At 39.3% G+C, this 13,201-nt stretch overlaps 1 protein-coding gene across 2 annotated transcripts; it reads left to right on the top strand.

Annotated features, from left to right (window-relative positions):
• Window positions 1-3: 3 nt before the first annotated feature.
• On the top strand, window positions 4-9,695 carry SLC35A5 (solute carrier family 35 member A5). Of its 2 annotated transcripts, none has more exons than XM_013184470.3 (6): window positions 4-392; window positions 1,162-1,260; window positions 2,940-3,073; window positions 5,281-5,348; window positions 6,672-7,467; window positions 8,637-9,695. In XM_013184470.3, the coding sequence occupies exons 1-6, from the start codon at window positions 263-265 to the stop codon at window positions 8,703-8,705; spliced, it is 1,296 nt and encodes a 431-aa protein (XP_013039924.2). In that variant the 5' UTR covers window positions 4-262; the 3' UTR covers window positions 8,706-9,695. The 2 variants fall into 2 exon arrangements, with proteins under 2 accessions (XP_013039924.2, XP_066859372.1); XM_067003271.1 differs by having other exon boundaries at window positions 256-392; window positions 1,114-1,260.
• Window positions 9,696-13,201: the final 3,506 nt, after the last annotated feature.

Below are 13,201 nucleotides of genomic sequence, written 5' to 3' on the forward strand. Positions count from 1 at the left end.
CCCGGCGATGGGCGCTGAGGGAGCGGCGGGAGGGGTGCGGGTGATGGCGGTGATGGCGGTGATGGCGGTCCCTCTGCGCCTGGTCTCGTAGCGCGTCCTTCTCCTAGATACAAGAGTGGGGTGAAAGCGTGGCTTGTGGCGTGAGCCCCTTGTGTAAGATGGCACCGAGCAGCCTCACCTGGTTGTATGGCTTCCTGCAGTGCCGGTTGTTATAGGGTCTCTTCCTTCTGTCGTCCGGAGGGAGCCGAGGGCAGGCAGCGGCATGGAGCTGAGGTGCTGCCGCCGCCTCGCCCCGTGCTCCAAGACCACCGCCTACACCTTCCTGCTCGGGGGAGTGTTCATTGCGCTGGGCTCCAGCCGGATCCTCCTGATGAAGTATTCTGCCAACGAAGGTACTGTTGGGCGGTGGACATAACGTGCCTCAAATAGGAGCGAGCGGGCATTTCGGGCAAAGCATCCCCAAAAACCTAGCCCTCAGAGTTCGTAGCACCAACATCTCGTTATATAAAGCGGCATAAATTTCATTGGGTCTAACATAAATGTCACTGGATCTAATGTAAAGTAGCACCTTGCGGTTGCAAGATGTCTGATCCGTGTGGAGATCGTTCCTTAAAAGGTGAGGCAGTGAATTCCACAGTAGCTATTTTTCAGTAAAGGCTAAATTGTTGTGCAAGTACGGTTGGTGGTGAACGTCTTGACCAATGTTTCTCAACAGGTTTAGGAAATAGTGTGCATATTATATCTGTCTTGCTGTAATGCTTCCCCCTTCAGCATATATTAGCAAAGAGCATGTATAATCCTAAAAGACGGTTGTGTCATCCTGGAAGCCTTTTCCTTGGAGGGAAAAAATAGCATTTTGTTGTCTAGGGGAAAACATTCCCTTTAGTTTTTTAAGACAGTGTTGTTCTTGAGTTCTTCCATAAAGTTTCATAGTAAACTGAGACCAAATGAAGGAAGATTTCACCTAGGAAGGGGAACGTTCAGGCAGTGGTATGTCATCAAAAACTGAGTATTTATAATTGAAGTGCTGAAAGAGCCTTTTGTGTTTATGGGGAGTAGCTAAAATTCTGACTGAAGGGGTTAAAATAGTTTCTTCTCTAATTGTGGATGCAGGAGATAGAATCTGACCATGTACTCCCTACAATTTGCTGAATCCCACAGATAACAAATACGATTACCTTCCTACGACAGTGAACATATGTTCTGAAGTAGTGAAATTGTTCCTCTGTCTGATACTGGCACTATGGGTTAAGAAAAAAGGTAAGTACGTATGTTTAAAATAACTAAGATGTACTGACTTTCTAAGATTTGCTGTACTTCAATTTTTTTTCTTTAACTAAAAGATTCATGTTTAATAGTATAGCATAAGTCCTGCTAGTAATGTTCTCTGGGATTGTGTCTTCCATACAGAATTATAACAGTACTTTTTACAACTATACTTCGTGCTGTAAAGTCACATGTTCTCAAGTTGTTTGTATGATAGCTGAAATGAGGACAGGTAAGCTGAATTAGATAGGGTAATGAAGGCACAATCTAATATTTTTTAGAATTTTAGCACAGCGTCAGGGTAGGATAATAGGTACTTCACCTCACTGTGAAGACGTGACTGAACAGAATCTTATACATTGCTTTAACTAAAGGATCGGCCTCTATCTTCCAGTCTTCTGAGCACTTCTATTTAAAAGTGCCACCACCTTCCACTGGAGGGGATTTTGTGTGTGGTGGTATTTCAGTCAGAATCAGCATTTTTATGTAAGAATTCAAAGTAGCTTTGTTACGAAGACAAATCTTGGGGCCGCTGTCTGTACAGGAAAAGCAATGTCAGGCTTCATTACCTTCCAGTTTTGTATTGCAGGCTATTTTTCTCATTTCTTTTTTGGCACCTTTCTATAGCTTCTGTCCTGCTTTAAAAAGGATGAGAAGCTAACTTCATAGCATTGCAAAACTTTAGAGAACAGACGTTTAAATTGGAGGAGGCTGTCAGGTGCAGTCAGCACGTTATTACATGTTAAATTGAAGTGCTGGTTTTGTCCACTTATTCGTTTAACGGTCATGGACCCGGCAAGCCAATAAAAATTGTACCCCACCATTTAACGCAGAAATACCTAAGACAGCGAATACAGTTAATGTTTGCCATCCTTTCCTACTGCTGCCTGTGTATTTTCAAGTTTGCTTTCAAGTTTGCTTTCTTTTGTTCTCTACCAGATTTCTGAGTTTTACTGTTCTCAGTGTGTAACTAATTCAGAAGAGGATTAGATAACATTCTATAATCTTAAATCTGTACTAACAAAGTGCTTCTGTTGTCAACTCTAGACCAGTCTAAGGTTTGGCACAATCCTAAAGCACGTGTCCTGAATGCCTAAGTAAATGTCATTCTTTGTGCCTTGTCCTTTCTTTGTGCTTTCTTCCCATTTGCTCTCTTTTGACTCAGATTGTGTGTTGTATGCTACATATACTGAGTTCTGATTTATTTTGTATTTCTGATGTTACTGGCCACCCTCTGGGTGCTGTATGAACAGATCCCCTGTTTGAGTCATTGTTTCAGGTCTAGATGTGTTTAGTAATCACCCAGTAATGATATGACTATTGTGTGGGGACTTTCTGGAGTGCTTTCTGGCCCTCAACAAATGATTGATATTTGCTTTTTTGCTTCCAGTGGGCAAATACTCTTATGGGGGGTAAAGTATTCTTGGATGGTTTCTCTGGTGAGGCAAGAAGATGAATGCCCGTAGGCAATGGATTGCTCTCTAGCTATGTGTTCTGCCTTGGGTGTGTCTTCTGTGTTGCCAGAGACCTGTAGTACCTGAGGTTTTTTGCATTCCAACAGCGTTAAGAACTTAAGAACACAACAGTGGTACCTATTCAAAAGGGTTTGGAATAGACTTGTTCTAAAAGAAAATAAGAAAAATGCCTTTCCTATTAATTTGTTTTCCTTCCAGAGGGTTGTTTGGATCATCCCTCTGGATGTCTTTCCTGGAAGAATTTTTGTAATTCCATGAAATGGTCAATTCCTGCCTTTCTTTACTTCTTGGACAACTTGATTGTCTTCTATGTGCTGACCTACCTCCAGCCAGTAAGTATGCATGTACTGAATAAAGTATCTTCTCGTGTCTTACTAATGGGTAACGTTGACCTTAAGCTATTCACAGTTGTAACATTGACAAGGAAAGATGTGCAGGTAAATGAATGATCTCTAGATCTTCAGCTAGATCTTCTTTTTTTCCTGCCAATGGTCCGTGTTTTACAGGTGTCAGTAGAGGAAGGTCTCTGTATTTTCTCCATCCTAAATAAATAATTCAAGAATAGGCTGAATTGCCTAAGAGTTGGACAGTTTTTTTTTTTTATGTGCTTTCACTTCTTTTTCTTCAGCTCTGTATTTCTCTTTAAATGTCTTTGCTCATCTTGCTAGTATATGAATTGCAATTTTCTGTGTGTCTTCTGTTGCTTTATGTATGTGGCTTCACATGTTGACTTGTAATCTTTCCTCACCATTTCCAAAGAAAAGCAAATAAATGTAACCTGCTAAAGCAGGTGAGTAATAGGAAGTGAGTAGGGAAGGAAGAAAACTGTTTGAATCTCAATATTTACATTTGTTTTTATGTTGTTGTGCATTAAATGTAGTTATGTTTAAGCACAAAGTTTAATTGCTAGTTTCTTCTAGCTACATTCAGCCTTCCGGATAAATCTACAGATGCTCGGGATGCAGTTCTTGAGCTTTCTTTTTTCATGATAGAGTACTTTTTGGTTCACAGCCTGATTAGGTGGAAACAAATGATTAGTGCTTGCTATAAATAGCATGGCTACACTTGTTTGACATTAAAAATTTGTATAAATGTTGCTTCATTTTCATTCAGGCCTTCTCTAAAATTATGTCCTTTTAGGTGTACACTTTTGACAGGGACAGAACAGAGTCTGGAATAGGACTTCCTGGAAAAACATAATTAAAATGAACATTCTGGGTGTTTTAATATAAGTTGATGGTTTTTTCTTTGGGAAGGAAATTCAGCTCTAATGTTTGTAATAGCAAAACCTGATACTTAAGAAACGGTGTTGTGTAACCTTTTTCTTAAGCAATTTGTTTTGGCTCAGGTTAACATGATCTTTTGTTAAATGCACAGCTAGTATATTGCACACGGACACACATGCAAAACTGGTCTTTCTCCCCTCAGAACATGTGCACTCTTCTAGAATTTTTGGTGTCTTTTTTTGGTGACTGTGAGACAAAAAAATATGTGGAACGTTTTGCACATCATTTATACATCAGTTTTGCATCAAGCCTCTTTTTTCCAGAGTGATTTCTGTCAGCTCCAGATTCTTCTGTTTATTCAGTGTTTTTCTTCTTCCACGATGTTTACCTAACATGATTTTTTAACTGAGTTGTAATTTCACAAAGCAGAAAATTAAGCTATGATTTCTTAGGCAGGTGTTTTTTGTGTCAGTCTTCAGCTTACGTGAGACCTTGTCATGCTGCTTCATGAGATTTATTATTCAGCAGATAGTGCCAATCTATTACCAGAGGTAATGGGAAAAGGGCATATGCTTTTCCTCTGATAAATGAGAAAGGCTCTGCTATTGCAGAATTGGAAATGTAGATAAGAAAGTACAAGATAAAGTCACTTTGCATTTCGGAATCCATATATGATTTTGTGCAAAATAGTCTAAAAAGCAATCTCCCTCTAAGGGTGAAATGGAGGAAAGAGTTCAGATGCCTATTTTTTATATGTATACTGTTTATACAGGGTAATCCTGTCATGAAGCAGTCATGAAAATTCAAGGTGAGCATCTCTTTATGTTTTATAATTGATAAAGCAGATGCATTTGACATGCAAAAAGTTTATTTTCTGCCCAAGTCTGAGATTTCATGGATGCTGCAAGCTGCCGTCAGAAGCAGCCTCACCTTCCCCTATTCTTAGTTTCCTTTTGGAGCATCTTTCTCACTTGTGCTGACACAGCTGATTTTGCAGCTTAGTGGTCAGTCTGGCTGGGGAACTGATCTGACAGAAAAATAAACTGTTTTCTTTTTGGCCAAGTACGTTTCCAGCTTGATTGTTTTCCTAACATCTTTGTTTCAGCAGAGCTCTCCCCACTGCAGTTGAACTTAGTCTCCACGCTTTGCTTGATACTTTGAAGTGGGGCTTAAATGTCATTTTAAGGGTGTGCTACTCAGTACCAGGGTGATGCTTTCCAAACACCTTGCAGAAAGGGGACAACTCAAAGTTCGTGGGCTTTCGATGTCAAGGTTGTGTCTGGAGTATAATGTTGCTCCCCTTCTTTTTCTAGGCAATGGCTGTACTTTTCTCAAATTTTGTCATTATAACAACAGCTCTTCTCTTCAGGATAGTGCTAAAGTAAGTAGTACTTATGAAGGTAAATGAAATTTAAAATTTTATCTTTCTAGCCTTGATGAAGAGGTTATGTTACATTCTTTCTGTGTATGATAGGAGCCATAATACTGTTTTCTTGTGCCTATACCAACTTGGAGAAATGGCTTTGTGTTCTGCATACCAAGGTGTTGGAAATAATAGCTTATTAGGAGTCTCTACATGTCTACATTTGGTCACCTGTAACAGAAAATGAGTGAAATCATGATTATATACTTGTTGAATGGCCAGAAATAAGGTCTGGGTTTGGATTCCTTCATTTGTGCATTAAATCTCACATTTCGTGATGAGCAGTACTTCTTTCCAGTCTGTTGTTGTTCCTAATTGAATGTAAATGTAAGCCAACAAGAAGGAATGAGATATGTAAGAGTGAAAGACAGAGGTGTATTCAGTAATATTATGTAAACCCTGATGTGTTTCTGGTCAACTGTGTGTTTTTAAAAGTAAATACGTACATCTGTTCTTTGTTATTCATGTGACAAAAGCCAGTTTCTCTGTCCTGTATGTTCTTCAACTGACTTGTGCTCTTTATGGTGTGGTTTAGATTCAGAAAAGACTAGCAGGGAAATGGGTATTAGCTTTCATACTCCACCTGAAAGGTTACTTGTGTTGAACTTCGAACAAAGATGCCTTTTCTACAGGTGTTAATATTCCAGAAGAGCATCTGATAGTCTGACCAAAAGGCTTTTTCTCAGTTCTTCAGTTTTACATCTCAAGATGTCACAGTTTGCTTAATCTTCCAAAATTCTGATTTTTTTGCACAATAAACAGGCTTCGCTTGAGTGAAAAAGTATAAAATAGCTAAGACTGTTAGGTCTTCTGAATTGCATTCGTATCATCATAAAATATTAGAAAGGTGCACAGAATCATGGGGGAAAAGTGAGATGTTGTGAAGGTTTGCCAGAGGAAGAGAATTATTTGAACGTCTGATTTTCTTCGAATTCATCAAACCTGTGTTGTGTGTTCAGGGAGACAGTAGTTGCTTTTAGTTGTCAGGTGTTTGGCGTCTAGAACTAACATCTTGAAAGACTTTCCTTAAATTATCTCTGTGCTTTGTGTGTTCTCCCTTTTGTGTTTCTGTGAGGCTGGGGCCTGCTTGCCACAGAAAAGAACCCTACGTTTTGGCATTTTCCTGTCAATTATGAAAAACCAAGATGTTTCATTGTACTTTGTCTACATCTCCTTACCTGTGGCATGATGTCTTTTGTGTGTTTTTTAGAGCTTGTTCTCGTATTGTTTAATTTGTGCCGCTGTGTTTCTAAAGTTAGTGGCTTTTTTGTCTGCTCCTAGGCGAAAACTCTCTTGGGTACAGTGGGCATCTCTGGTCATCTTATTCCTGTCCATCGTTGCCCTGACTCTGGGAACTGGAGGCCATCAGCAAAGCTTGGCTGTACACGGATTCCATCACAATATGTTTTTCAATCCATCTAACCACTGCCTTCTTTATGCCGGACCTGAGGAAACGTGTGTTGAAAAGGGCAACTGTGGAGCACCAAGCTTCCTTCCCAGCTTCCAGTGGAATGTCACCAGTACCATGGCAGGAGCACTGAAACCTCTCCGCCTCAGTCTGGGACATCTGCTTATTCTAGTGCAGTGCTTCATATCTGCCCTGGCTAACATCTACAACGAAAAGATCTTGAAAGACGGGGACCAGCTTGGTGAGAGCATCTTCACGCAGAACAGCAAACTGTATGCCTTTGGGGTGCTGTTCAATGGGCTGATGCTGGGTTTGCAGGCCAAGGACCGGAGGCAGATAGGGAACTGCGGCTTCTTTTATGGGCACAACATCTTCTCAGTGGCTCTTATATTTGTCACAGCTTTCCTGGGGCTGTCTGTGGCCTTCATCTTGAAGTTCCGAGACAATATGTTCCATGTTATGACTGCTCAGATCACCACTGTCATCATCACCACAGTGTCTTTCGTCATCTTTGACTTCAGGCCTTCTTTAGAATTCTTTTTGGAAGCTCCTGTGGTGCTTCTCTCCATATTCATCTACAATGCCAGTAAACCAAGAGGCCTGGAATTTGCCACTCTGCGGGAAAGGGGCAAGCTCTTCAAAGGAGACACGTGGGAGAGGTCAAGTGGGGTAAGGCTTTTCAGTACTCCTCTCGTTTCTCCTTTGTTTCACCTCCATTTCCACCATGGCATATTTAGAAGATTTGTTTTGCATGTAACCAGACTCATTCCTCAACTCAAACACCAAAGCTCGCTGTTTGTTAAAAATCTTTAAAATTGATGGGAAATTATTTTGCGTATTCCACTTTTTAAATTCATGAAGCTCAGGTAACTGTTGCTTTTCTGCCGTGACTACAGAAAGTGCTGTGAGCAACTTTAGCAACTTTTATACAAATCCTCTCTTGCGACTTCTTTGACCAGATATATTTGTCCACTGACCCTGGGCATACAGAAGTTGGAACTGACGCCTGGGAACTAACTGTACTTAAGTAAAACTGATAAATCTTTGTGTAGCTGAGCCCATAAAGAAATTAATATATTAGTTAAGATTCTTCATACTGTAACAGTCAAAAGATATCTGAGGACATTCTTAACACGATTTTTTTCGTACGCAACATTTTCTGCAGGTACTTTTCTTTTTTTTTTTTTTTTCTTTTGCCCTAATTTGAATAGTAATCTAGACAGCTAGAACATGACACAGAGGGCTTGCCCTTAGACTCAGCTGTAGTCTCAGCTCATTTAATTGAGCTGAGAAATTAGTCAGAGTGGGAAGGAGCTAATGTCTGTGTGTTCTGCATGTACAGATCTGCTGTTACGCATGACGCAACCAGCAGAGAGTGCTGTCTCCATTTAATTCTAGAAAAAATTAAACTTGGAAGAGATATTTTCTAGAACTTCTACATAGTGACCTGTTAGATTGTCGTTTAACAAGCAGTAAATAATACAGTCGTAGTTTTTGGTGTAGCTGGCATTATCTATTTTAGCATTTACAATTGAGCATCTGTGGTAAAAACAAAGAGTGCTACGTGAGCAAGTTTCCTGATGAATGGATAGGCTACAAGCTGTTTTAGAGACCAAGTCACTAAAAAGTATTAAAGATGAACGGGACGTTCCTTATGAACATGTATATGTTAGAGGAAGATTTTAACATACTGGTAAAACATGTAAATTACTGGGTGTTAATATGACAGAGATATCTTAAATAAACCTATTTCTTTTCTTTCTCTCTTTCTCTTCCTCTTTCTATGTATTAATAACAAGATAACTTTTGCTCACATTGTTCTCTTCTCATTCCTGTAGGACGGAGAAGAGTTTGAGAGACTGAACAAACCAAGCAGTGACATCGATACAGATGAAGATTCGCTCTAGCATGGAGCTGGCTAAGAGGAATGCTATTACTCATAGTGAGAGAATGTTAATGTTTCCTTAACATTGCGAAGGGTCCTTTTTTGCCATTTGCAGAACAATTGAGACTACTTTGGGTCTGGATGTCAGAGATGGATGAGGAAAACATTCAAGCTCTTAATTTGAGCCATTTATTTTTGAGAGCTGTTTTCCCTCTTCCCATGAGTGCAAATTAGGAGTTCAAAATCTGCTGCAATAAACGAAGTTTATACCTGAAGTAAACAAGAAGAGGCTTGGACCCTGGACTCAGTTGTCTGGGTGACATGCTGCATTGGAGGGCAGTCCTGGACTCTAACCATGTCTTTCATCACTTTGGTTCACTGTCCTGAGTCACTGCCAGTTCCTGTATGAATTCCTTGGTTAGCAAAGCAGAGATTATAAAACCTGTCCACGTTGCAAAAGTGATATAAGGGTTGATTAGTATCTTCCAATGTAAAAATGCTTCATTAAGTTTTCTTTTCAGGGCTTAAGATATTACTAATAACAGTCAATATGCCTCTTATTTATGAGGTTTTATTGTATTTTGGTGATTCACATTGAAATACCCCTAGCTGAGTGAAAGAGTCCCCCTGAACCAATCTCATCAAACCTTGACTTGAGAATGTATAATAATCAGATAATTTGTCTGAAGGATCAACATATTCTTAATCCAGGAGAATCTTTTTCAGTTTGAATGGTCTTAATTCTGTTTTCATTCCTGTTTTACACCAGTGTAACTCTGTACTGGCTCCTGTGGAGTCCTTTCTGATTCTTTGATGTGGCTGAAGTAGATTTCACTGACTTCAGCCACCAGCTCTCTCACATTTCCAGTATGAGACTGGTGTGTGCCTGTCTCCTGACGTCTGGGGGAACTGAAATTTGGAATGCCTTTGTAGAAAATAGTGGATTTTACTTGCAATTTATGTGGCTTAACTTTGAAAGATCCTGAATAAAACAAAAGTGTGTTATTTGGTATGAATGTATCATAGGGTCTTTATTGCATTTAGAAAGGGTATGACTTTGCACTGGGGCCACTATCTGAAAACGGATGTTATGTAGCTGCAACGATGCCCTGCAATATCTGGAACACTGAGCAGGAGGGTGCAGGTGTTAATACCATTTGTTGTTGCTCTGACAACTCAGGCTGATAAGAGTTTGCATTCGTTTTTGTAGAGAGCAAAAGCATTTTGCAGAATGTCAGGCACAGTGATCTCAGAATCACTGTTAAAGTGTCTGCTGGATTGTATTTTCAGTGAGATGAAAAATGGGTTCAAAATAATTCAAGGAATTTTAAAAATTGGAGGATGAAGGGAACAGTCAAAAACAAGACTTCGATAACGGAAAGATCGCTGTCAAAGGAATTCTTATGAAGGTATGCAATGAGTTCAGTGTCAGAGCCTCATACCACAGTGTATCTTAATCAATTACTGATGCATTTCTCTGTGGACTGAAGACAGTTCTGCCTTTGTTCCCCTCTGCCATCCTTTTTCCAGGCTCTGTGTGCTTACTTACGCATTCTGTCTTGATGGCTCATTGCTATATTAATTAACATACCTCCTGTCACTGATCCATCAAGCAGGGCAGCCTGTTTCCAGTTGTGGCCGATGACTGTCAAGTTATAAACAATGCATGTGAAATTCTTATTCTGATTTCTTTCATCTTTTTTCCAGGAGTATGATCTTTTTCTAGCATGTATTAAGAATGACACAAAGTGAAATTACTGTTGTGGTTTGTTTATATGAGCTAACCTTGTAAATATGTTGAGCTGAAAAATGTTTTACAGCTGATCTTGTTGTGCTAGTATAGTAGCTCGTTTTATCAAAAGGAATCCTAGTTGTTTGGATTTGTACAGAATGAATAAGAAAGCATATTTGAATGTAAATTCCAGAAACATGAGTTTCGTTGGTGTGTAATGTTCTATTTTGGGAAATGAAACTTTAATGCAAAAAAAAAAAAGCTCAAACTCTTCAAGACTTAGTTGCAATAAGACAGTTTCTTTTTTTTTTTTTCTCCATTACATACAGGTTTGCAGTATATACTTGCCTCAATTCATTGTCTTTTTCAGTCACAGCTACCACCTTTAGCAGACATTTCCATGAAAAGTGAAAGTACTGTTAGTTTTTAGATTGCTTTGCATTAGTAGTGGTAGCTTTTTACATCGACTTTTGCAGGCAGCTTTGCCTTGCCTTAAGTCAGAACATAAAAATTAGCCTCATACCTCTAATGATAGAGCATCAAACCAAAGATGAGTGTCTTTAAAATTTTTGACCTTCCTGCCATGAAATGTATGCCTAAAGAGAAATAAGAGCTGGAAATTATTGATCTGCAAATGTTATAAAGTATATTTAGACTTGCTTTCAGCTCTTACCCTGCTTAGTCAGTTTTTCCCCTCTATAAATTTCATTTTAATAACTTCCATCACAAGCATGATGTCATGATTGACTTGTTTTGCTGAAGTCTCAGATTGCACAAAGATACCAGGTATATAACTGTGGAGCTATATGGAAGCATTTACTTTCCTTGTAGAGTTAGATCCTATCTAACATGTAGAAATCTTTCTGTTGTCTTCAGGTGAACAGGTTGGAGGTCTTGGAGACATTCAGTTGGATTGGCCAGGCAGGTTTCTTTTAATAATGGAGGAGAACTGTATATCCCCTGTACAGCAACAGGAACATTAACAGCTGTCTAAAAATGGGTAAGGACTTAGCATAAACTTAGCAATAAAAAGTGTGTAAGTAACCCAAAAATATAACCATGCAGTTCTATGCAGCCATGCAGTCCATGGCAATAGTCAAATTTAGCGTGTATATGAGATTTGTTAGAGGAAGTGACTACAAACCACAGTAAGCTGGAAAACAGCTCTGGTCAGCAAGGGAGGCTGTTCTGTAGAGCTATACCTTGCGAATAGATCATGTGAATCCTACTGCAGTAACAGCGGTTAAGTATTTTCCACTGTATGGTTGCTCACCTACTCTGTCAGAAAGCTTAATATTTTTCTCTTCAAATAGTAATAGGGAATTTTATGAGGAATTTTTTTGGAGACCAGCATTACTTTGGCACATAATCTTTATTGAAAGCATTGGGCAGAGAGTTCTTTCTACGTTGTGAGTTAAAACCCAGATTCACAAATGTTTGAATTTAATAGCTGCTGAAAATGTTATGTTCCTCCCACAGATTTGAGGAATTAGTTCATCAAACCTCTTGGGAAGAGAGGTCTCTTCATGTTTCTCTTGTTTATAACAAGCAAGTTAAAGTGATTTTTATTTTGTTTAATTTCATCTCCTTTGTGAATGTAGAAACTGAGCCATCATACTTGAAAGATGGCCTGAGGATGAAAACAGCTGTCTTTCAACTGAATCAAATCCCAGAAATATGTATGAGAAAAAAGTTCTGAAATTTTCCTCATTGTGTGGAACCTGCCCACTCAGAACTGTGGAAGTAGTTAATCTCAATAAACCTGTGCTCAGAATGATGCTGCAGGGGCAGATCCAGTACTTTGGATCTGATTTGTGTTTGGAGTAGTGTAGCTCCCTGATGCTTGTAGTCTTCAACAGAACTATACATTGTTGTTGAAAGCATTTTTTTTTAGCTTGGTGTTCCTTCAAGCCTTGCTTTTAGTTATCCATAGTGAGAGGTAGGTTGCAAAATCAGGATTTTAAACCATTGCTAAAAGTTTCTAGCAATTTTGAGACAGTTTACAAGGCAGAAATCAGCACCAGAATCATAATGAGTCTTCCGCAAATTTTATAAATATTCAAAAAAAAAAAAAAAAAAGCCATTTGGATTAAGCGTTGCTCTCTGTTTTGTTAGTTAACTGTCTCCTCCTGCTCAGTACAGGACATTTAGGTTTGATGTTTTGTAATGTGAGTTAAAAGGGCTTTCATTTAAGTACTTTGTATGGAAAAACAAGATTACAGGAAAGTTGAAATGAACACCTGAGAGAAAATCCAGAGGAGTTCATCCTTTTGTTTAAAGGAGGTGACTGCTAGGTACTCTTTCCTCTGCTTTTGCTTTAGGCAAAGACAATTAGGCAGCTGACCTTAATACACTGATACAGTAAGTACTTGTTTCCTGAAACTAACCTATGGGACTTTATCTTTCTTCTGGAAACCTTTCGGTTCTGTGATTCTTTTTTTATCACTCCTCCTAATTTTTTTTTTTTTAATTTCTCTGTCCACTGCTTTCAGCTGTGGAAGTGCTGTAGATAAAGGAATACTTGGAAGCACTCTGCAGGCAGCAGTCCTCTCAAAATGGGTCTGTCAAAAGCCTACGTTCCCCCCAGTTAGCTCCAGTCACAAACCCAAGAGTGGTAAGATGAACTGTATCTTGTGCTGCCTAGACCAGGTGGCGTGGAGGGTGACTGTACTGCCAAGGAAGAACTGACAAGGCCCTGTGACCCCTTGACATCTGTCTGCCTCTCTAACATTTTAAAGGCAAGCAGGGTCTCACTTTTTATGACTAAGTTTCTGAGGAAAGCGTCT

This window comes from Anser cygnoides, chromosome 1 (assembly GCF_040182565.1).
Source record: "Anser cygnoides isolate HZ-2024a breed goose chromosome 1, Taihu_goose_T2T_genome, whole genome shotgun sequence".
In the NCBI taxonomy this organism is placed as follows: Eukaryota; Metazoa; Chordata; class Aves; order Anseriformes; family Anatidae; genus Anser; species Anser cygnoides.

Excerpts from the sequence above, each read along its gene's own strand:
- SLC35A5 (XM_013184470.3), top strand. The coding sequence starts at position 263 with ATGGAGCTGAGGTGCTGCCGCCGCCTCGCCCCGTGCTCCAAGACCACC. Across the intron at positions 393-1,161 it reads GAAGTATTCTGCCAACGAAG|ATAACAAATACGATTACCTT; the intron begins GTACTGTTGGGC and ends TGAATCCCACAG. Across the intron at positions 1,261-2,939 it reads ACTATGGGTTAAGAAAAAAG|AGGGTTGTTTGGATCATCCC; the intron begins GTAAGTACGTAT and ends TTTTCCTTCCAG.